Source organism: Crocuta crocuta, unplaced genomic scaffold (assembly GCF_008692635.1).
Source record: "Crocuta crocuta isolate KB4526 unplaced genomic scaffold, BGI_CrCroc_1.0 scaffold147, whole genome shotgun sequence".
In the NCBI taxonomy this organism is placed as follows: Eukaryota; Metazoa; Chordata; class Mammalia; order Carnivora; family Hyaenidae; genus Crocuta; species Crocuta crocuta.
The window spans coordinates 1,598,472-1,624,428 of NW_027532594.1; the positions used below are offsets into that span (position 1 = coordinate 1,598,472).

Consider the following 25,957-nt stretch of genomic DNA (forward strand, 5'->3'; position numbering starts at 1 on the left):
CGTCTTTCTTTGAAATTTTCCAGCTAAAAAGTCAATTGAACAAGGCCTAAGAATCCCTGCTTCTGAATCCTATCTCAATTTCGATTTCAAACTTCTACTGTTCATTATAACTACAAATAGACAACCCCATTGCCACAGTGGAGAAAAAACTGTGAGGAAAATGAACCACAACTCGGAAAAAGTAAGTGAAAAGGCATTTGCATTGACAGAGTGCTAAGTTAAAACAATAATATATCTAGAAAGTACTGTGAAAATATATATCTCAAAATAGAACTAGGTTTAGTCAGAAGACTCAGTAAAACAATTGCTTAAAAAGCTGATCAATAAAAAGGAGAGCTAAAATAACCTTTGCAGGTTTTGACCCTTCCTTACTTTCTTGCCCTCAGACTACCAATGCTCAAGCAGAGTGATCAATAAGCCATGAAGAAGTGCTGGTATTTTTCAGGATCTCTTCAAGACAGCCTCCATCCTGGTAACTTGGCTCCTCTATCCAATCAAGGCAACTGATGGACTTTAACTGTATTTGGAGATTCAGGCTCAAAGACCTCATCGTCATCTTCCACCCCTTCTTCTATTGGTTTCATCTTGGCAGAGCCCCGCTGGTGTGGGGATGGCACATCTGTCAAAGACACAGAAAGAAAAACCACTTAATGGATAGTCTGCCCTGATGTTGGTGTGATGTATCAATTATTATCTCCAAATGAAAAGTAAAACTCTCTGGGAATCTACAGCTGGTACCAGCAATACAATTTCCCTACATATTGTATTTGCAATTCAGTATTTCAGTAAAACAGAGGTCAAGAAATTACTCTCAGTTGTAAGAACACACGTGGAATGGATTCCACTACACGTGCTTGGATGATATGAGCTTCTCAAACACATGCAGTTTCCAGTGGGCTGCCCTAAAGTCTGATTAGGACTCAGAATGCATCTTTCTACATTAATATCATACATGGTGGCTCGGGGTCCACAAAAGCTGATTTAACTCCTAGTTTCCATAATGAATAGTTCTGTCCTAAAGTTGTGGATGCTAACATCAGCTATAGCACCACCTTCCATCATCTTGCTACCACCTGTCCGGCCACTCTCTGGACTGATACGGGAGAGGGAGGGGTGGAAAGGAGGTGGGAGGAGAGAGGGACAGGGGCAGGGGAAGGGGCTAGAGCCCAAGCACACAGGAAAGTAAAGCCAGGTGAAGAAAATACAATCTCAAGTAGCAGAGGGGGCAGGAGCATGCCTAAAGCCTTTTAGGATGCCATTACAACCAATGGCAGGAGCCAGGTAACAAATGATCAGTCAGTCCCTCATTTGTTCATGCATTTGCCAACTGTTTATTGAGCATTTACCACATAAGGGACAAAATGATTGATGCAGAAAAAAAATATGGTTTAAAAGTAAGAGTAGAACTTACTGTAAATGGTAGAATTTTTATAAATAAAATATAAATAGTTCTCGAGGTGCTTAATGAACAACTCCCGGGAAAGCATAAACTCCCTTCCACACAATTCTCACATTTGTTCCATCAGGGTCTCCTCTGCCCCACCCACACCTGTGTGGTGCTCTTGGTGTCCCCTAACAGGATGGAACCGTAGGCTGTCAATTAGCCAATACTGAACTTAGGCTGGGTGTGAGGTTGACAATGGAAGCACAACGAGTGAAACCTGAGTTTTCAATTTGCTGGTATAGAGTAAGGGACGGAGGTGGGATCTTGCTAAAACATGAAGAACTGCTGTAAGAAATTTATCAAGATCAGCTGTTAATCCCTGGCAAGAGTCAGCAGCAGACAGCAGGGCCGGCCAGCTGACAGCGGATGCAGTCGGCAGCGAGGAGGGGCGGGGCCAGCAAAGCCACACAGCACAGGCAGCGTGCAGAGTAGTCAAGGCCAGAGGATCAGAAAACACATCTGGGTTCAAAATTCTGCTCTGCTCCTTCCTAACTCTATGACCTGCACTCCATTACTAAGCCCCTCTAGGCCTCAGGTTCCATTATCTGTAGAAGGAGATATTCCAAGGACCTGCCTCATGGCATTGTTGGGGGGATGAAACAAAATAATCATTCAGCATTGTGCTGGGCACACAGAGAATGCCACTGAATGTTTATTATTAACTGCACAGTCCCAGTCACGCACTGGGGAGATGCCGCTCCCAACAGTCACATCATCCAGCATAAAAAGGATATTAATTACACCGGGCCGGACTTTGGTTTGGCTAATGTGCTTGTTGGACATACATGGAAATTGTTCATTTTCAAGCATTTATGGTCAATTAAAATACTGAGTTTTTGGGGGGCACCTAGCTGGCTAAGTGTACGACTCTTGATCTCAGGGTTGTGGTTCGAGCCCCACGTTGGATGTAGAGATTATTTAAAAATAAAATAAAAATAAATCTTAAAAAAATAAAAATACTGAGTCTTTTGAAAGACAACTACCGATATAAACTGTAGAAAATAAGGCTCTATTAAAATGGTCCAGGAACACAACTCTGTCAGAGAGCAAGCCTGGCAGAATCTCCCAGGAAAGCTTTTTATCCTTTTTAATGCAGAGGACAGCATGACCACTAAGCACAACCTCTGATGGGCATGTCTACTCAGAGGGCAATGAACATGTGAGCTTTAAGTGTGAACTTGGGCAAGTTACTTCACTCTCTGTCCCTCAACTGCCCCATCTGTATAATAAAAATAATGCTAATAATCTACTTCATATGGTTGTTAAGAGGACTAAATGGTTTAATATTTGTATAGTTCTTACATCAGTGCCTGGGATGTAATAATCATTTTGTCAATTTGTAGGTCAATAAAATGAGTGATTAATATGGTCTTTGGAGGACAATGGCCTGAGTAATTAGAAAACTTGCTAAAATTCATTATTGCCTCTAGGAAGAATAAAAAGAAGTGGGAACTGTACTTGAATAGGGATTTGTGTTTCTCATTCTAAACTGTCCCGAGTGCAGTAAAATTGTCTTAAAAAAAAGACTGGCCATGGCTTTCATCATATGTCTAGCTTCAAGTAGTAGTCAAGCCTCATAAAACATTAGCTTAGGCTGAATTTCCACAATCAGATAAAACTCTCAGAGCAGGGGTGTCTGGGTGGCTCAGTTGGTTAAGCATCTGATTCCTGATTTCTGCTCAGGTCATGATCTCACAATTCTTGAGATTGAGCCGTGTGATGGGCTCTGTGCTGACAGCATGGAACTGTTTGGTATTCTTTCTCTCCCTCTTTCTCTGCCCCTCCCCCACTCGCACTGTCTGTCTCTCTCAAATAAATAAACTTAAGAAAAAATTAAAAAAAAAATAGAGGGGCGCCTGGGTGGTTTAGTCGGTTAAGCGTCCGACTTTCGCTTAGGTCATGATCTCGCGGTTCGTGGGTTCGAGCCCCGCGTCGGGCTCTGTGCTGACTGCCAGCTCAGAGCCTGGAGCCTGTTTCAGTCTGTGACTCCCTCNTGCCCATTTAATTAAAAAAAAATTTTTTTTTAACAAGAAACCAAGACTTCTGATTGGTGCTACTCCCACAATAAAGCAGCTTCTTCCTATGGTCTCATTCTTGTCACTCTCTCTCTCAAAATAAATAAATAAACTAAAAAAAAACCTCTCAGAAAAAGCAACAAGATGGCACACCTAAGAGCAATAAACCAGATCAGTAATAGAAAGCAATCAAACATACCTGTAAAACACACAAAACAGAAACACACCCAGTTAAGTTTGACTGGGGAAGTAAGACTAATTGATCTGGTTTTTAAGTCCATCTATCAAACCAGGGGTGACATTCCATAGCACCCTGTGGCTGCTATCTACACGTGGGCCAAAATGCTCCCCACCCTCTCAGCTCCATCACCAATCAGTCCATTTTCCTACTGAGGGAGAATAAAGAGGGGACCCAACAGAACTGGAAATGACGTGGTGACAACCATCCGAGAACATTCAACTTCTCTGTGAAAGACCTAATTCAGTCCCTGGTACATTTGCCTCAGCCAAGGAAGAGCTGGGGTGCGTACTACATAGCATTAAGAAAACAGCAATGCAGGAATCACTGACAGTTCTGGGGCGACAGTGACATGTGTCCAAGTTGGGCCTCCTACTTCCTACAGTGCAAGCTCTGGCAAACTCTTTGCTCCCCAAATCCAACCCTCCTTTCCCTCTTCTCCTCTTGCTTTTCTCCCTACCTGGAATGGCCTCTCCACTCTCATCTCTACCTGTCAAATTCCTATCCATCCCTCAAAGTCAAGGTCAAACCCCACCTTCATCTGGAGTCTTCCGTAATTCCTTGTGTGGGGAGATTCTATTCTTTAGAAACCCACAGCCCTTTCACATTCTATATTTCTTTGTGAGCACAAGTACGAGCCTCTATCCCTGAATGGGAAACAAGCATGTTGAGGGCTGTAGACCTCTTCCCCTCCTGCTGATCTTGAGGCTGAGGGAAAGACACACGGCCATCACCTTTAATGCTTGATGGATCAATTCCCCACCACATCAGTGGGGAATCACCAGCATTCCTTAAGTGCAGACAGGTCTCCAGCTACAGTAAAACCTCACTATGAACAGAGACTGCTATTACTATATTCTGTGTCGTGCTCACTGAGGGAAATCATTTTTATATGGTTGACTCAACAACAGTGTTTATAGCCCAGGTTATAGCACGTGCTTATAGCATGGACAACAGTGCATATAGCATGATTGGACAGTGCTCACAGCATGGGCAAGAGCGCCGTCCCCTCAGGTAAACATCAGTAGGCTCGGCAGTATCATCATCACCTGCCACAGAGTTTTCATCCAATCAGCAAAAAGAGTCCCTGAGTGATGGCAGGGCACTTGAGGCTGGGTTAAATGGTAGGGAAATAAAATTGGATCAAATGGGGTCTCTGACTCGATCTTATTTTATTTCTCAGGAACTCAGCACACTTTTCAGAGCAATTCATGCTCACCACATCCATACTATTTTTTACTTTATACTCAGAAGGGAAAGCAAAGACAACCTGGACAGCCCGTGGAAGAAAAGAGTGGGGAGGCTGCTGTGGGTGAACACCTTCCTCACCAGCAAGTGAACTGCCTCGGCACAATCAGATCCGGCAGGATAAATCGGGTGCCCCTAACAGCTCTGCTCCCATTCTTTTCACAGGATACTAGATAGACTCTCATTTCAGGCTTGGTGGCTGGGTCGGCGCCCACAAGCCTCTCTGGTCCCAGCTCCCATGACAGCACCCTGGCGCTCTCCCTCCCCCCTGCAGGTGCCCTGGAAGGCAACAGGAACTCAGCCTGCCTTGTAACCACGGCAAGCTACCCAGTGCCAGCTGGCCACCTGAACCCTCAGTAGGAATCACGGCTGCAGAGAGAGTGCCCATGCTTTGTCCCAACCTCACTTAGCCTGACCCTCCTGTACCTCCGAGGGCCAAGGGTGATGTTCACCCGGTCTACCTGTGGATCTGTCACTGTCACGGACAGCCAGGACAAAGACAGGCTTTGAGGAACAAGGAGCTCACCTGCCCTAGACCCTATGCCCTCTGACCTTGGCAGGGGACCCACTGGTTCAGTGGAAAGACTCAGTCGCCATTACTATGCCGCTAGAAAGAATTTCTTTGTCCGCTAATAAATCCAAACCCAATTTGGAGTATAAACAATAACAACCCCCTAAAAACTAGTAAAAGAGAAAGAGAGACTTTTCTGCTTCAAGGGAACCATCTTAACATATCACAAGCTGAGCATTAATAAATTCTTTCTACAAGTTTGCCTGGTTTTTCATTAACTTTATGCACTGATGTATCAGCAAAAATTTGCCCAGAAGGCCCAACCTTACCTAGAGGAAAGAGCATGAGGAGAGGAGTGAGGAAGAAATGGAGCTTATCTTTACTTAAGTGCTTTTCAAATCACTTTTGCCCCTCAAGGACATATCCACGAGATACGTGACCTTTGTACAATGCTTTACTTTTCATTTATTCCTCCCAATTCTAGAGAGGCAAATCATTCTATATCCATAAATTTTCCAGAAAACTGATTTTTATCCTTCTTCCATTAAGACCACATTTACAGCTGGGAGACAGAAGTGGTTAGCTACATCCTTTGGAATTTATTATAATTAAGAAGAGATAATTAGCATTATTTTCTGCTATGAGCTATAATCATCTTCTACTTGGCTCTGGGTGCCAGTTAACAGAGTTTATTATAAAAATATGTAAAACAAATAGTCTCAGGCTGAGCTGCAATACAGATTTATCAGGTGTGAAATTGTTAAACAGTTATGTCAAGAGTTACTGTTGTTTGGGGATGTTATCTATTACACCAAACGGCAAGAAAATCTTCTGTCAAAAAGACTTCTACATCCCTTCCATAGATCACAATGCACCCAGAACATTGCTTTCTTACAAGGCACCGAGAAGGCACAGTTGCGGAGCAGAATTTCCTCTGAGCTGTGCTCCACGTTCAGTGTATTCAGCTGAGAGAGAGAATGGCAGCATCAGTCAGCAATCCTGAGCAGAAGGAAGAAAAACTCAAACTCAAAAATATAGGCTTTGATGTAGAAGATGTAGGTTTAGAAGTAAGAGCCCTGAACCAAATAGTGGCCCCTTTCACTCATGCCAGATCACAGGGGGTGACAACACTTGTGGAAGATTTGGAAGCAGAGTCTCTTCTGAGCAGACTTGTTCAGATAGCAGCCAGTGCCGGATCCTAGTTGAGGAGGACAGGAGTTTGCATTGAGGCCCGCTGTGTGTCCTGCAAGTATAAGCAAGTCATGGGGCTTAGCCTGCCCCACCTGACCCTTTCCTGTCTTTCTAACATTCCCAAAGTAACACAGGAAGGCTTTTTACATCCAGACCAAGGAGATCTTATGTAACAATCAGTCAAAATTCGGATAGCCAGAGAAGTGAAAAATTAGGGAAGAGAAATTCCTTTTGACAGAATTTTGTCCTTATTAAGCTTATTCTATTTCAGTGTGCTTCTAATTACATGAGGACCTGAGGGCATCTCTTAGCAAGTCAAAGTAAATAGACATATTTGTTGTTCTTAAATTCAGAGTGAAGGTCACACCTGTTCCACAGAATGAATAAGCAGCCTCAAGTTTGCTCTTCAAATAAATAGAATATCATGATATGAAATTTGTCAAGTGACTTTTTCTCTCTGCTTAAGAACCACAAATTTTAAAAAGAGCAAACACTTTTGTAAATTATCTAATATAATGTTATATGATTTTCCCCCTTTCTTCTGTTAACTTTCATGACATTTTCCTCATTCCTTTCAAAGTGTTCCTATGTTTATTATGTTTAACCATCTGGCCAACTGCTTTAGCAAGTAATTAAAAACCTTACAAAGGGTTTAGAATTTTAATTAGATTATACAATTTTTGATGAATGGGGATAGGGAAGGATTTAATGGTTTCTTTGCTAGAGAGGATTATCATCCCGTTTCCTGCCTTGCCTAAGTATATCATAATATTTTTTTTAAATTGAAGGATTGTGTTTGGATTGAAACTTTCTGAACAATAATGATGACGGTTAGTATGGCTTTCATACCTAATTTCCCTTGGAGAAACTCAGCACCAGCATTGAAAACTCAAGCAAAGAAGTTTATGGCAAATTATGGCAAATAGAGAGATCAAAAGGGGTTAGTGGTTCCCATGAGGTTTTCTCTGGCCCAACGGGTCATTCCCAGATCAATTTCTAACTACTCCCATGGGTGGTCAGGGCCCTGAGCTGCACGGTGTGAGCAGCCAAAGAAGAGTGGAAGTCCTGTAGCCCCTTCTTGCTCACAAAGAGAAAGCTGTAACATCATGGAGATAGTGGATAAACTCAGAACCAGAAGCCAGTTCCAGGATGGCACCTGTGCACAGACCCAGGGAACAACCAGTCCAAAATGAAATAGGAGAATGGGAGGTTCTGTGAGAAAGATCTCTGAGAAAAAGGGCACACAGAATTGATGTACTGAGAGAGTAGAGTTATAAGAAAAAAAAAATTCAAGGATGAGGAAAAAGAAAGGCAACTAGAAATATCTATAAAGACAAAAAGCAGTATGAAAAGGCATGGTTCAAATATGAAACACCTGCTCAGACATTAAGAAGAAATAAATTGGGTTTTAACCCAAAGACAGAATGAACAAAAAGCTAGAAGATACTAGGGATATGGTGAATAAAATGGCCCTCGATGCAAGGCAATAAAAAACATTCAGGAAAAAAAAAAAAGGGTCAGGTATGAAGTAAACTGTGATTGATTTTTGTGCTCTGTGTGAGAGGAGAACCCATTTGAACTTGATACTAGAAACAGTCTCCTTGGAACAGAACAGGAATCATGAGACTGAAATCAAAAAGAAAGAAATGTAGCCGTAGCCCACTATTTGGTTCTGAATAAAGGGTAATAAAGTCAACTCTGTTTATTTGCTTAAACTTTGCAAAACAAATCATAGGGAAAGCAAGGAAGACCTAATTGCTGTTATGAAAGAGAACAGAGTACTCAATACCACTGAACTGTACACTTAGAAATGGTTAAGATGGTAAATTTGATGTCATGTATATTTTATGACAAGAATATTTTTAAAAAAAGAGATAACAGAGTATATTTGTTATCAACCTTGAGTGTTTAGAAGTTAAGGAAGAGACCCACAACAATGTAAAGGTAGAAGGGGAAAGAATAAGAAAGGGTAGAGATGCTAATGTCCTCACCTTTAAAAATGCTTCAGAGAGAAAACAAAATTGAGATGTAAATGTATTATTTAATGTTACAAAGGTATATAATAAAAGAATAAAAACTAGTGATAACACCATATTGAGCAGAAGGGCAAAGGGAAGTTAAAAGTGAGCTAAGTTATTAGGGTCGACTGGGTGGCTCAGTCGGTTAAGCATCCAACTTCAGCTCAGGTCATGATCTCAGTTTGTGAGTTGGAGCTCTGTGCTGACAGCTCAGAGCCTGGAGCCTGCTTCGGATTCTGTGTCTCCCTCTCTCTCTGCCCCTCCCCTGCTTGTGCTCTCTCAAAAAAATAAAAAAATAAAAAAAGTTAAAAAAACTTTTTAAAAATGAGCTAAGTTAGATTAGTTGATACAGTTTAAGTGGATAAATCAATAAATAACAGGACATTATTTTGCATTTTGGACAAATATTGTTCCAATGTGATTGCTCCTAGGGAGCAAATAGGTTGGAGGGGGTCAGTTCTTTTCTTTGCAAATTTTTTTTTTTTATTTTACTACTTATCTGTGTGTATGTATTAACTTGTTAATTTTTAATTCTTTTATTATTGAAAAATGTGTAACTGTATAAAATCTCTTGACTGTCATTTTACAGGTGAGAAAACACTATGTGAAAATAGAGTGAAAATGCAGCGAATGGATTGGTGATGATGAATTCAGGAGTCACACAGCACAGTCCCTACTGGCTGGGGGACCAAGGACCCAGAGGAGAGAAATGTCCAATTTCTCAACCTTAAAAGGGGAAAACACCACACACACCTGATTGGGTGGTTGTGAAGATGACATGAGAGCATCTATGAACATGGTCAGACGTGGCTGCTGCCACAGCAGCGGGTAAGAACCCCTGAACAGATTATCATTCCCACATGGATATAGATATTTGCACAGTAAAAAGCAAGACAAGAACATATAACAAATTCAACACTTCTTTGTTTCAGAGCTATCTCAGTAACCTTGACCCCTGTTTACTTAACCTCCCTAAGCCACTTTTTACTTACGTACAAAGCAGGGACACTGCTTTTCTCTAAGCCCTCTTGGTGGATCTGCGAACTGTTCCCTGGGTATTCCTGCTGCCTGATCATGTCTCCTTTCTACCTCTCCATAAAATCCATGGAAAGCTTGTTTATATGTGCACAGCTGTTTATAAGGGGGAATGGAATACAAATTGAGTTGAACAGTTTATTTCATGAGACTGGCCTTGAAACTAAGAATTCTGTATTGGTTTTTTCTATCTTTCCAGGTAAATAAACGGGAAAGATGGCTGAGAGAAACTCATTATGTCAGATATGCTATTCGTCTTTGCAGATAAGAATACTAACCAGATGCAAGCGAACTTAAAGCATATTTGTGCAAGTAGGTCTTATGAAATTAGTAGGTTGTCCAGAACACTATGTTGATATTAATAACAAAAAAATCTCAAGAGACTTTTTTCTCAGTAAGAAGTATCTCTCTAAATATGTTGTAGTATCTTTAAAACTCATAAATTTATACAATTATCTATTATTACTAAATTATAACTTACAAAAAAATACATGGTTTAAACTAACAAAACCTTTCAAAGATGAGTTCCAACAGACTGCATTGCCTATACTGCCTCAGAATTTAAGAAACAAACACACAAACGAAACAATAGGTTATTTAACCCCAAGCAATGAAAATAAAGTTCTACAACTTTTAAGGAAGCATAATATGCTCTCCAGTTGCCATGACGATGCTGTACTCGGTGCCGCTCATCAGCAACGGACCTGTCCAGTACAACCAATCTGTGTGTCGTGTGTTTTCTACACCACATAGGGAGCTAAACCTCAAAAGGAAGAGAAGATGGCGAGGTATGCTGATGAGCACTTGATCCAGGAGCGGAGAGAAGAGAGCTTCTGTCCACATGAGGGCATGAGTGCTCGCTTCGGCAACACATATACACATGAGGGCATGAAATCCTTCCCACACCTCTTGGACGTCTCCTTCCTTCCTGTCCTTCTGTTCCATAATCACACTTCCAAACATGAGACAAGTAATGAAGCAACAGGAAAGTGAAAATGAGTTAAATTAATTGGATTACAGGCTACAAACAGGTAGGAAGCAATTTTTTGTCAGACTATCTCATTACTTCACTTTCTTGTCTTTAAAGGATCATTTGAAGTAGAAGGCAGAATCTGTGTGGCAAAGAGTAGAGATCTTGCTCTGGACTTAGCATCATGTGACATGTGTAAAAATGGAGCACAACGTAAGAAATAGGATCAGCAGCAATTTTGTTTCGTGCCTTCACAGGAATCTATGCCGGCCTGTAGATCCACCTACCAGTAGATGGGAAATACAAGAAACATCTTAATCACCGCCACGGGGAGGCGATCAGCAAAATTACAGGCTGTAGGGAGTGAGTCCTACTTCTCACTACTCAAAGTGTAGTTCAGGGACCAGCCACATCAGCATCGCTGGGGCTCCTATTAAACATGGGAACGCCAGACCCCGCCCCAGTCTGCTGCATTAGAACCTGTAATAAAATCTCCAAGTGATTCACATTTACATTTCAGAATCAACGTTCTATAGAACAATCAAAACAAGACAAAACAAACCCTCTGCACTAAGTGACAATGACCCAAACAGCAGCTGCTCTGTGGCATCCCAGAGTGAAGAGGACACAGACCTGGAGCAGCACCCCGTGTACACCTGAGAGAGAGAGCAGCCCCTTCATCACAGCCAGGGATTTGGGAAGTAGTGCTGTATCTTCTAGCAAGAGCTAGAATGCATCTCTATGCAGGATTACAATGAAGACTACATGTGATTATGTACAGACAGTACCTGAAAAAACAATAGCTACTCTTGTCCATAAATGTTTGCTCCCTTCTCTCCTCAGCATTCATGAAGCCGCCAGCACTGATGAGTAAGGCTGACATAAATGCTCCCATGTGCATGGCAGAAACCCAGAATGGTAAGAGCGTGGTCACTTGCTTTATGGGCCTCACAGTTATGAAGACCTACCACATAGTCAGAAAGTGGAAATTTTGTTATTCCAGCCCAACAATCTTATGAGATTGGTTCTATATTCTCTGTTTTACATAAAATATAATCTGTACTATGGAAGAGTAGATGGCATATGGATGGGCCTGGCAAAAAGAACCCTAAAACCAAACCAAACCAAAACAAAACACCCAGACTCCAGGAATTCTGAGCTAAAACCTAAGAAAGAGAAACTAGTTTCTGATGAATTTCATGCTAGGATGAATTAAATAATTCATAGTATCCATGATGTGGTCAAGTACTAATGTCTTTCATGAAACTGCAGGAAGCGAAGCCAGGAAACTTAGAAGGAGGGTTGGTCAAAGGAAATTACATATGAGCATGGCTTTGTTGTGCAATTCACATACACCCACAATCAAAAATAAGCTCTCACGTGTAGCCATATACATTTGTATCGATATGTAAGATTTTGCATAATAAATCTGAGGCTAAAATAATTAAATAAGCAACTTAAGCAGGTTGTACATATTTCTATTTTTAATGTGTATTTATTTATTTTGAGAGAGAGAGTGTGCTTACAAGCAGGAGAGGGGCAGAGAGAGAGTGAGAGAGAGACTCTCAAGCAGGCTCTGTGCTGTCAGCACAGAGCTGGCAGGGGCTCAATCCCAGGAACCACGAGATCATGACCTAAGCCAAAATCAAAAGTCAGACGCTTAATCAACTGAGCTGCCCAGGCGCCCCAGGTTGTACATATTTCTAACACAGCGAAAAACAACTAGACAAGGGACCTGAGAAGTAAAATGCAACCCCGCACTCAAGGGGAGCACATTTCTGTACAAACACAGAAGTACCAATTATCCATGCAGAGAATGGTTGTTTGGATTAAACTCACGACTCACTAGAACGAAGAGGGAAGGAAAGAGACGAGAAGTTGTGGCCAGAACCAAGCCTGTGATGAGATATCACAACTCACGTCAGGTTAGAAAGNGGTCATGTGACTTGGAGACTCCAAGTTCCACAACTATTAATTATTAGAGCAAGATTTGAATCCAAGTCTGTATGTACAACATGGGTGACCAATCCACCTGGAAATGTAGATTTCTGGTGGCACAAACAGTACAAATGTTAATCTCAAACACATGTTTTAATTCTATTTAAACAACATACTCTAAACATTTTTTCTAAAATGTTATTTTACTCCCCAAAGATTTAGATTATACAATGAAATACCATAGAAAAATAAAAATTTATTAATTATTATTTAATTCTCTTCCTGCAGACCTTTCATTGTATAGTAATCACTGTACATGTCATTAAGATAGGTCCATTTGAGAATGCTTATTGACCTTCAAACTGTTTTAACAGTTTGGCAGATAAGGCATTTGATATGCTGGCAGATTGCAGTTTGGTCGGCCCCAGTCAGTACTTGCAAAAGTTACATTAGAATAAGACACAACCATCTCCCATTTCCCACTTGTGTTACTCCCAAAATCTCCTTTTGGTCCACAACACATTTCTATGCCTAGACTTTGCTTTGGAAGCTTACGCCTACATGGCTTTGTCAATTCCAGCCTCTCCCAACTATGCAATCCTTAATCCAATTTATCTGAAGCATCCAACGTTACAGGATAATTTACATAAACATTTAGGGATTGTTCAATGTGTACCTGTATTTCCTTCAAAGTTATTTTGGATTAACACACAATTGGAAACATTAATAGTTTTTAGTTTATGCAGTGGTAGAATCTGTCTGACTTGTTGCTACTTCAAATGAATTTGTTCACAGGGCACCTGGGTGGCTCAGTCGGTTAAGCATCCAACTCTTAGACTCAGGTCACGATCTCATGGTTTGTGAATTCTATCCCTGTATAAGGCTCTGCACTGAGTGCCCAGGGCTTGCTTGGGATTCTCTCTCCCTCACTTTCTGCCCCTCCACTGCTTACATATGCACTCTCTCTCAAAATAAAAATAAAAAGTAAACTTAGGGACATATGGGCGGCTCAGTCAGTTGAGTGTCTGACTTCAGCTCAGGTCATTTTTGTGGGTTCAAGCCCCACATCAAGCTCACTGCCTTCAGTGAAGAGCCTGCTTCAGATCCCCTAATCCCTCTCTCTGCCCCTCCCCTGCTTGCACTCTCTCAAAAATAAATGAAACATTTTAAAAAACTTTAAAAATACAAATGAATTTGTTCAAAGTTCTACTTATACTACCAATCTTGGGATAATTCTTACAATAATTTTAAACATTAATTTTAAGCACTTAATTCTTAAAATAATTCAGTTTCTCCCGTTTTACTTACTAATCTTCAACATCTCTGTTTTGAAATGTTACTTACTTAAAATGTTTTAAATCTTGGAAAAGATTTAATGTTTCCAATCTTGGAAAACTCGCCTCTTGGTGGGTGTGTGTGTGAAAGAGGTAACTCACAGGGGTAATGAGTGGTTTCCTTCATCCTCAGGAATATTCCATTACCGAACACCTGTTAACTCTTGGCGCTCATACTGATACCCAGTCAGCAGTAAAACATCCAACAGTTACTTCCTATCATCTTTAACACACTGCTGGGTCTAGGCTTTCACTTACATGAAAATCATGAAAACAATAATGCTGAATATCCAGCAAACCATATGGACTCTTTCACATTATCCCAGTGAACCCGTATTTAAGAAAGTGCATGCCGAAACAAGGGAACAGTTTCTGAAACAGGAATAAGAGTTCTAAAGTTGGATATAATGGATGTGCAATATGGAAAAGGAAAAGCAAGAAAAAATTATTATTGGAGTGCCTGGGTGGCTCAGTCAGTTAAGCATCTGGCTCAGGTCGTGATCTCACAGTTCATGGGTTAGAGCCCTGTGTCAGCACCGAGCCCAGAGCCTGATTTGGATTCTGCTGTGTCTCCCCCTCTCTCGGCACCCCCCCCACCTGTGCGTGCTCTCTCTCTCTCAAAAATAAACATAAAAAGAAGAAAAAAATTATTATTTTTATTGACAGATTGCCAAATCTTTACTTGCAAAGTTACTTTTCTGATCAAAGTTGTCTTTTGTCTATTTCCAATGACATCCAGCAGAGTCCTGGAGTATTATCAGTGTGGAAAAACTTACGGAGAGAGGACATGCTGGAGGTGCCCCGAAGAAACTGGTGTAAGCCATCTTCACTGTCACTGGAGCTGGCTATACTGTTCCTCATTTCCAGCATGGAGATCTGTGTGCACAGGCTGAGCTGGTGTTCCAACTTTTTGGCCTTCTACAAAACAAAGGTTTAAGATTTCAGAGATCTCTGGGACTTAGGTCAGACATTCCCTGTAAACAGCATTTATTTTCCTTGAAATGAAAACTACCTGGTACATAGTAAGTGGCCAAAAAATGTTAGGTATAACCTTTATCATAAGCTATTACTATACATACATTACAAAAATTTAACATACTCAATAGCTTATTTATTAAAATGAAAAATGACAAGCACCAACCTAATTTGACAAAGGGCCTAGACTAGAAGATGTTAGAGAACACATACCCATATGCATAGTCCCTGGAGATTGCTACTTATCACAGAATTGATGTTCTGCGATTTCTCTTCTGTCATCATTTTAATTTCCTTCTACGCAATTGTGGGGAAATGAAGATCAAATTGCAAATTGTTGAAGATCCATACAGCTCTGAAGTTCTTAACTGGATTGCCACAGGCTCCCTCCCCTCCCCCTCTTGTCAGTTATGGGCTTTCTGGAAGGGGGCTCGACCAGGAGGACATGTAAGACACCAGGGTTAAAATGCAAACTTCCTGTTCGTCTGAGTTTGTCAGTGTTTCTCAGTCTGCAACCTTCCTGCTGCCCCGTCTTCCCTGGCCTACTCTACCTCCCATCCATCCCTCCAACTCACTTACCATCTTCCTTAGACTGACTGACTCTTGATGAGAGATCAGCACCACATCACCACAAATGGAGGTCCCTGACATCTGAAGACAACTCACCAGGTAATGGCAAATATAATAATTACAAAATATTTCCATGCTCTTGAGAAATGATTCCCCTGAAGGTCTCTAAATTGCAAGCATTGCCACCTCACTTATGATTAATTAATTAAAATTCAGAAAAATATATATTGCATACAGTGAGGTATGCCTCAGAAAAACACTTACTTTATCATTTAAGGTGGGATCATTCAACGAGTAGAGCTTATTGGTAATGTCTTTTCCTATGAGATACCTAAATATTTCATATAGAAACGGTTCTGATTCCAGAAAGTAAGTTAATCTTTCTCTTGACCAGCATAAAAATCTGCAGTTATCATCTGCAATGATGGTGACCTGCCCAAGAAACAAACACAGAAAGAAAAAAGTACATCTGTATATATGAATTAGGACTATAATAATTTGGGGGAAAGGAAGAGTAGAATAAGTTAGTGGATATTATTATAGGAATGATTTATCATATTAGTTAAATTAAAATAAAATAATGTTTAAAACCAAGAAATCTGCAGACTAAAAGCAAATTCTCCAAGTTTCATTGCTGTGCTGTTCTATGAGGTCTGGTGTCAAAAACACTGCTATAGAGTGTACTAGACCAATGTTCCAATTAGACATATAATTTATGGTTAAATATTTCTTTACACACTGATGATTACAACAGAGGTTTAAGAATACGGCTTCAAGCAAGAGAACTGAGCTAATAAGATTCATGAGGCAATTTATAGATGAAAGATCTCCTGCCCAGCCAACTCTGCAAATGAATACTAGTGAATAAGAAAACAGACTCCTATGAATTGGTTTTAGGTCTGGGCTGTTGCTGAGGAATATGGCTAGTGAGGGTCCTTCTCTGCATCCTTCTGTCATAGATAATTCTTGAGTGTGACCTTTCAGGGCTAGGTCCAGGGTATTGGGAAACTATATCTTTTCCTTGAGCATTGTTCCACAGGAAAGCGTGAAACACTGTAACTGCACTGCGTAGAGCTCAAGTTCTTCAAATAAATCCTTTCTCCAGGGTGAGAGGTTAAGCCTCACAACTCAGTGCCAGGAGCCTTTTCCCACATGGCGGTCCCCTTCCATCAGTTAGTATTCCTCCTCTGAGCTTCATATGGCACTCATATCACTGAACACACACTCATCTGTGGACACATCTGTCTCCACCAGGCACCTCCAATCTGATGGCAGGGATTATGCATCTTATGTCTGCTTGCCCAGCTTCCAACAGAGTGGTGCTCAGTGTGTATTTATTATATGAAGGAATTAATAAATGAACACAAATATTGTTGAAGGCAACAACTATTTTTATATCCTCAACATTAAACCCAATGCCTGTCCTGGTCAATTAATGAAGGGTTTTTGAATTGACATGAAATCATATCTGACTGTCAGAGCAAATATTTCCAATTTCCCCTTGGTTTGTCACAAAATTAAACATATTTTGATTATGAGGCAGTACTTTGTCTACTAAGAGACAAAATGGAAAACCCAGGTTCTAAACTAATGTTAATGGCTGAAATTTGACCTGTAGCAAAGTAGAGGGTTTAACTGCTTTAAAAAATGGGTCAATATTCCTAGAAAAAAAGCTTGCATTTATTTATTGTATTGAGAGTAGGAATCTCCAAAAACCAAACACATTTGGATTTAAGAAATTCATTACCAACTCTATGACTCGATAAGACACAAAGTTCTACTCATTCTTTCAATGTACATTACGTACCTACTTTATGCTAGACACTGTTAAAGGCATAGACATTACACTGTGAACAAGAAAGACAAGATCCTTGCCCTAGGAAGCTTACATTCTAGTGAAGGAAGTAGATAATAAATAAAGAAATATGATGCCCTCAGGTGGCACCAAGTGTTTTGATAAATACACAACAGGGGAAAGCAGTAGAGAATCTCTAGGGAATGACAGTCACACGTAATACCACTCACTTTAAAAGCGTATTGTACTTTTAAATATTTTTAGGTGCTTTTACATCTATAAGTGGATCCTCAAAATTGCCTTTCAGATACAGCAAGTAATATTCTTCTTCATTTTTCAGATGCCAGATGAGAAGAACCCAAAAGTTATTCATGAGCACATGTTACCTAGTGGTGACGTGAGTACTTCTGACTTCCAGCCCCGACATTTCCAGCCAAATCCTACCCAATGTGTCCAATATTCACCAACACAATCACATTGAAAGTAATTTTGCTAAGTGACCACAAGGTTGGCTCAGAGTCCATCAAAAGTTCCTCATACAAACAACAGTTGAACACAATGTCATGAAGCCTACACTTAATGGAGAAAGCTGGTAATAAGTAAAGATGTGTTACAAAANAGATTTCTAAGAAGAGAAGTATAAGGTCAAGCCAGTACTAGGGGTTCCCAGAAACGCTAAGATATGGGCAAATAAATGCAAGGTGACTAAATACTATTCCACAGGAATAATTAGAGAAGGGTGAGCACTGGTACTCACTGTAGCACAGCCCTGCAACCGAGCACTGTTGCTTCATTTGGCAAGAGGTTATCTGTGACTTTGGAAAACATAATTCATGTGCAATGGGGAAAGAAGTTAAAAGAGGAGTTGGAAGTAATCCAAGAGAAGAAAAATGAATTGTACCTAGGTGATGTTTAATGCATTTAACTTCTTTTCAACCATTCCAATAACCTCAAGTTTCCATGGAGGCAATGACACTTCTGATACAATCATTTGTTTAGCAAATACATTTCTTATTGGTGGTTGAAAAATACTGTGAACTTGTTTAAATTGTTATTACATTTAGATTTAGTAACAGCATTCTAATAATAAGCTATACCTAGAGTATGTATGAGTAACTCACAAGTCCATGAGCGCAGGCATTTAATTGGAAGCGGGTAGTTAGCATATTGACTGAGGTCATTTTATGTGATGGCTGATGCTTCATTTCTGCCAAAAGACATTTGTGTTTAACGATTTCCTGTCACAAGAGCCAAGTAAAACATATTTTAATGAGGAATTTCTACAAAGCAATGTAAGATTTTTTTAAAGCTTCCATAAAATAAATTTGCTTCTTTAGTCATTAGGGCACCTCGGCAGTGCCCTGCTTCAGTTCTTGTGAAGAAATAAAAGCAAACATGGCAATGGAAGATACAAAGGGATTTCTTTCAGGGAGAGAACTGGACTAAGGCTTTTCAGTCGGGTTTGCCCTGATTACTTCAAGGCACTAGGCCTGCCCCTCACTTTAGACTCTACACCCTCACAGAATGAGAAGACATTGCACAAGAACAAGGATGTCTAGGGGAATAGCTGAATGTGCCAGAATTGGAAACAGCGGTCCAACAATATGACTGATGAGTGTCTTCAGGAGAGAATGTGTTATTTTCTTCGTGTACTGCATCACATTTCACACATCAGGAACATGAAAATGTCCTAGGACTGGTGTGTTCAGCCAAGGCTTAGAGTTCTCATGAGCACCAAAATACAGTAGAGTCAAAGCTGGCAGATTAAATTGCTTCACCACTTAACCAAAAGATTTACTTAATACTATAAGATTTGATTTAAATACAGGTGAAAGTTTAGTGTTCATTTATCTCACAAGAGCCTGGATTTCCAAGACATTCTTCTTCCCTTCAAGTCAATAAAGCTTTGATTTTCAGGCTTCCCAGCACAGGACATGCAACTGACTACGGCAAAGCAATAGCAGGAGACAGAATACAAAAGATATATGTGAAAATGGTAAAGCGCACTTGATATAAAGCAATTGCATGAAGAAAAAGAAACCAAACACAAAAGACTACCTCTCCCTCTTATAATAAAAATACCCAAGATTCTATCAACAGTTCTAAGTAGCAACTTTTGTGCGTAAGTACAAAATGGCTGTAAGCACCTCTCGAGTACCTGTGAGTTCAGAATCTGTTTCTCATCCCTGTCACTGTGCCTGTCACAAGCTTCACACATGTACCCAACCAACAATTGCTGTGCAATCTCAAGAGACAGACATTGAGTTCATTTGCCTTTCTTTTCTCCTTTCACTTTAGTGAAACGTACTTTGGGAGTACCCCCTACCAAAGATGCATTTAAAGAAATACAAATTCAAAGGAAGTAGCTCCTTTGTCAGAATATTATTAATTGTTCAGAATTAAAGAAAAATGAGATTAGCAGGAAAAAAAGCATGTGGGTGGAGAAGTCTGACCACTGACTCTCTCAAATGTCTTCTGTTACGAGCACAGGTAGTGAGAGGTTGCAGCAAAGTTTCTCTGGGAACATGCCTCACAAAGAGGCACTATATACTCCTACACAGATGTGCAACAGCTATTTTTACTCTTGAGTATCTGCCAAAGGGAACATTTTGTAAACAATCAAAACACAATTTCTCCTGAGGGCTTCTTCTGACGGAGTCTGCTCCAATTGTACAGAGCACAAGTTCCATGATGCTAGAGTAGTTTCTTTCCATTGACCAATCAGAAAATGCCTCAGTACATTCTACGCAGACAAGAGATGGCTGGTGTTGGAAAGGCTGAATAAATATCCTTTACCAGCTATGGATACCTTGAGTTTGCTCATAGTTTGGAACCTTCACAGAAATTATCATGAACACTTCTCAGCTAGCAAATCCCAATCCCTGGTCCCCAAGAAGAAACTGTAGCTAGTGGTAGGAATTCCTTTTTGTTAACTTAATTAAAATATAATTTGAAGTCCGGTGGAAAGGACAATACACGCTCATATCCCTGGATTCTCAGGGAGCATTTGCTTCTGGAAACAGAAGTGTTTCAGTTTCTACCCCCTTGCCAAATCCCAGTCTCTTCAGGGTATAATGACACTGGGTCATTGTGTAATACCACTTGCTACTATACATAGAGAAATGGATGCAACAGATAAATGTGTATACTATCCACAGATAAATGGGCTTTGGACGAAGAAATGTAAGGGCAGAGGAAAGAAGGAGAGAAGAAATAAGTGGTCCTGTACTCATTTGTAAATGGTGGTGATTAAGGATATAGTAAGAACATTAAGTCTCGATGCATAGCTGACCCTCACAAACAAAAGGTTAGAGTGTAAATTCAGGAAGTCACAATAGAGCATTAGCCTTCTACTTCTGTATCTTAAGCTCAGCCTGTTTGGGAACAGTACTACACCCAGTTAATGAACTTACATGAGACCTTGTAGTAAATACACATAACTGTACCAAGTTTTGTGGTTACGCAGACCTTTTTAACTCAGGCAGAATGGGAGCGGGGCAAGGCTGAAACCACTATATATAAACTAAACTAAACTAAACTGTATGTTTGTAAATTTTCCCTTTTATCTCCATGTGGCCTCCCAAATTGTACAGAGTCTCAAAATGAAACTCAAAAGTAATACCGGTCACCAAGAAACACTGACATTTCATCCCTCAGATGATAACATTCCTTCTATACCATTTTCTACCTACATAGAATTACCCTCTTGCTCATAAGCATCCCTATTCTGCTATTTATCTAGAGGCTAAGATCAAAGGATATTCTCACCCATTTTCCTGGTTACTTTCCTATTAATCAAGGGGGGATAAAATAGGGCTGGACACTTACAGAAAGAATCAAAACAAAGTGCCCATAATGGAACAATTTTTAACTATGAAGAACTTTATATTTTGTCCTTAAAATATTCATTAAACATAAAATTGTAAAGTGATTAGGTTATTTCATAAAGATTAACAGAAGATCTCTAGGGCAAAGCCAGTTTCTCTTTTTTCCCAATAAAAGTAACCAATTACATGTTTTAGAAACACTGATTATCCACAACTGATATTTTCCTTTATTCTCATAATCAAAGCATTAGATGTCCTCTATGAAAAAATTATAGAAAGTCAAATAAACAAAAATGAAGAAAATAAAAAAGTAGTCAAACTCACAACCCAGAAATAATAGTGTTAACACTATGCCCAAAGTAGGAAATATCTTCCTAGATCTATTTTTATGCATGTATAGGCACTATTTTGTTTAAGTTCTACAAAAGTGGGATCATGCTATATATACCATATAGTAATCTCTTTTCGTCAATAAATCACTTTTCTATTAATATTCTTTGGATTTTGAATGAGACATGAACTAGCTCCAATCTTCTTAAAAATCACGCCAAAACATACCTGGAATTTTTCACCTTTGTGCATCTGAGTTGATCTAAATTCTGGTGAATCTATAAAGGCACAGGGGTAAATGTTATGCAGAAAATGTCCTCGATAGGAAACCTTCATTCTGATAACAGAAATTAATGTTAATAGATGCATAACATCTCACAAATAACATATGATCCTTAATCTTACAGGTCTGTATCTTGTACTAAAGTTTTAAAGACTCCAGAGATGACAGACATAATTAAAAGCACTTCCTGAAAAGCATAATATTTACTTCAAAATAAATTTCATCAACAAGAAAAAAAAAAAAAAGACAGGTTCCAGTATTGAACAGACATGTGCCTTCCAATGGTTATCATTGCTCATGTAGCTGGAGTGGCCATAAATTTATCACTCAAACTCAGATACTTTTGAGAAGGAAATGGTTGGAATTAATAATTATGCCAAAACAATATACACTGGCTCTCTCTCCCCAGAAGACTGGTATTTCTAGAAGTTATATGTCTGTGATATTCAAAAAATAATCAAATCACCTCTGAAACATGCACAGGCTTTTGGAAGTTTAATGCCCAACTTACACCTACTTTAATTTTGATTCATTAACTTTAAAAATGGGTCAATCAGCGTTCAAAATAGTCACAAGTGAAAATCCTAACATCAACAAGAATCAGGGTAGTCAATTCTATGTAACTCTAACATGTTGCTCTGTAGCATTCTAAAATGCAGTTGTAAAATGGAATTTCACCACCAGCAAACTCTGTGACCGTTTCTGCCATTAGCTGGTATCATTCCTTTTTAGTCACTTCCTTCCCAGGGGACATGAAAAGATTCAGGGCAAACTGGGAATTTCAATTTCCATAGAGCACTTACTTCCCCTTCAAGAGAATACTTAGACGGTCGTCAACTGAGGTTTTATCCTCTGCAGCATAAGCCTGGCCCTTTTTTAATGTTTGGATCATACAAAACTGGCCAGTTAATCTTCTGAACAAATCTGGAGGCACACGGAGTGGTTCGAACAATCGGCGGTAGATGCCACTGAGCTCCTTTTCAATCTTTACCTGAAATGCAGCAATGACCACATGCTGTAAGCACCCAGCAACACTGAAACATTGGCTCTGTGGTCTCAATACAGTTTTGAGAGTAAACACGTCTTCGATACATACCATGGCCCTGTATTTCAGTACATAGAATCTTACACAGAGACCAAGTGGTGACATAAGTTTAGATGCTAAAAGGGCACTTTTGCAGTTAAACAACTCCAAGAGCATATGGGAAAGATTTGCACTATTGATCACATCTCTTCCCAGGCGCTGTAAAGCGGCTGGGGAGGTTTTGAATGTTATCACAACACGCACCTTCCCAATCTTAGCACTCTCTATAAATAACACAGAATCTTTTTGTCATTATAACAGTTTTGTTTCACAGAAAGAAATTACATGAACTTTTAAATAGAAGAGCAAAAAAAGAAACACATAACATAGGAACCAACAGAGAAAAAAAATTATGAAAATACATACATTAAGCATTTTATCTATATGTAAGTATTATTTAATGCATCGGAATAAGAGAACAAACATTCACGGCTGCATTCATTGCTTCTAATTTATTTATTCTGAAGCAAAGTGAAGAGAGTAAACGGGTTTCAGTATAGTAATTTCATCCAAAGCTAAAATACTTTGTAGAATGGAGAACCCACCAATTAAGTCTGGCTAGCAGATGAAGGGAAGAGCAAAATGGCTCAATCACCTCTGCTTTCAGTCAAGATCCAGATCACATTCCATATTTGGGCCCAGCATTAGTCTAGGAAAACTGTAAAGCATTTGAATGTACTCTGGGGTTTAAATGATCATCCATCCAAAAAAAATCTATGGCAAACACAACATGGAGCTTATAGACCCAGATGATGAGAGCCACTCAGATGTCACTATAGCCTTTGCTAAGCTCTTGCCATGTTCCATTTCAACAAAGAAACAGCATTTATATTTTTCAAAAAAAGTAAGTTTATAATCTGAGAAGAAACAAAAGCACAGATACTGTGTGAATGTTTTACTTGACGCTACTACCCATCACACCAGCAACTTCTGAACCTTATGTTCAGAACTTGGGTTTCCAACAAGTTCTGATATTCAGAACTTTTACCCTCCACTTCAGAGTTCTGGTAATGAGTGTTTAAAATAATTTAGTCACAGATATGTCCCACTTTCAGGACACATACTAGCCAATGTGGCATAGTAATGAACATAGGAACTAAACAAATCTATTGACTCATGATCATCATCTGATCATTCTGCAAGTCTTATCTCAAGTCCCAATTCCTTCATGAAGCCTTCTTAATTCTTTTGAAAGCATTCACTCATCAAGTGTTTTTCTGAGCACTTGTTATGTGACAATCATGGTTGACAGGAACATGGAATACAACAGTTAGGCGGTAGATGATGTTTTTGTTCCCAACTATGTGGTGCTCCTATCCCCCCATAAAAAGATTATCCATCCCTTTATCCCACCCTATTCTCACATTATCACACTTGGCAACGTCACTTGCTTTAGCCAATGAAATGTGAGCATAGTGACATCTGCTCCTTCTGAGAAATTTTAAGAGACACCGGGTGTTTCTCATTTGTTCTCTGCCATGAAAATGTATATCTAAACAGAACCTGGTGCAGAGACCCTGAAATGAAGCCATAGAGCAGAATCACCACTGACACACAACTGCCAGAGTCCATGTATAAGGTGGGTGAGGAAAAAAAAAAAAAAACACCTGTCACTGTTACTTGTCACTGAGATTTTCTGATTGTTTATTACACAGGATAACTTAGAGAAACTTAATACACTCAGCAAAACAGCCTGGGTTACAGTAACGATGAGGTGACAGTGTAATAGAATGCCTATTACATATCATCTATATCATTCAAATAATAATTTCCTGTGCAATATGTTGTTTTCTAATAGTTTTATGTGTACATGTCTGGCTTTGAACATGTACAAGTGTTGTCTTTTACCTTACTAGATAATCATGTGGAATTTGAACAGTTAGTAAACACCTATGGAGTGATTTCCAGTAGCTATGCTGTTTTCTTAATCCTATTTACGTCTTTTTGTCTTAGAATGACCAAGGAAACACAAAATAAATCAGAACTAGGGAAAAAAAGTTAAATACTAGAGTTAAATACTAGTGTTTTGGCAATATCCTCACCAAATGGCGATCTCCTTAAATGAGTATTTTGGGCATAAGGAAAAAAATAAAGTCACTACGTTTAAAAAATAGCATGAGGGGTGCCCGGGTGGTTCAATCAGTTAAGCATCTGACTTCTGATTTCTTCTCGGGTCATGATCTCACAGTTCTGTGAGTTCGAGCTCCACATTAGGCTCTGTGCTGACAGTGTGGAGCCTGCCTGGAATTCTCTTACTCTCCCTCTCTCTCAAAGTAAATATATATACTCAAAAAAATAAAAATAAAAAATAGCATGAACTATTTGTAAATCATTAGTATGTTCAAGGCAGTTACCTGTAATTGATTTTACAAGTAGGCAAAGATATTTCCGAGTGACATCAAGTGTCAATAGACAAAAGAAATAATGAAGTTACATGACTAAAAAGACAGAGAATATTGACATGTTCTCTTATGTCCAAGTTGCCTTAATGATTTAAAGAGTTTAAGAAACTCCTATGTAGAACAAATTTCATAGTATTCAAATATTTCACTTTATGTATAAACAAAATCAGAGAAATGATATTAAAGGGACCAAAGATGTTAGATGTTCATTCTTAAGTCTGAACAAAGCACTTTAAAAGCTTTTTGGCTTTGAAATCACTTCCTTAAGGGGCGCCTGGGTGGCTCAGTTGGTTAAGCATTTGGCCCTGGGTTTCGGCTCAGGTCATGATCTCATGGTTTATCAGATCAAGGTTTGAGAGACTGAGCCCATCTGTCAGCACAGAGCCTGCTTGGGATTCTCTCTCTTCCTCTCCAGCCCCCCTACCCCCACCACATATGTGCACTCTCTCTCAAAATAACAAAATAAACTTTAAAAATAAAATAAAATCTCTTCCTAATTAATTAATTTTAGTCATTACCGGTCTTTTCTTGTACAAAAGATATGACAGATGCAAAATGTTGACACCCAGGAACACAGAGTTCCAGATCATGATATCCAAGGCACATCGGTAGAGAGTGGCCCAGACAATATAAAGGGTACATCCTGTTGAATAACAAAGTTAACATGTTAGATGACTGGAATAGCATCACATGTAGCTTAATAAATTTTTTATTCTCTGTATATAAAAATAGTCAAGCACATTTTACAA

General features: G+C 39.5%; 1 protein-coding gene across 1 annotated transcript in view; it reads right to left on the reverse strand.

The window, feature by feature from the left end:
• Nucleotides 1–381: 381 nt before the first annotated feature.
• The window catches only part of POPDC1 (popeye domain cAMP effector 1), a 28,608-nt gene continuing 3,032 nt past the window's right edge, over nucleotides 382–25,957 (reverse strand). Inside the window, exons 2-7 of the mRNA XM_077779987.1 lie at nucleotides 25,727–25,851; nucleotides 22,526–22,713; nucleotides 21,668–21,776; nucleotides 15,752–15,919; nucleotides 14,719–14,860; nucleotides 382–619 (exon numbers count right to left, since the gene is read on the reverse strand). Coding sequence (XP_077636113.1) covers nucleotides 495–619; nucleotides 14,719–14,860; nucleotides 15,752–15,919; nucleotides 21,668–21,776; nucleotides 22,526–22,713; nucleotides 25,727–25,851 — 857 coding nt within the window. The 3' untranslated portion in view covers nucleotides 382–494. The remainder of the gene's footprint in view (nucleotides 620–14,718; nucleotides 14,861–15,751; nucleotides 15,920–21,667; nucleotides 21,777–22,525; nucleotides 22,714–25,726; nucleotides 25,852–25,957) is intronic.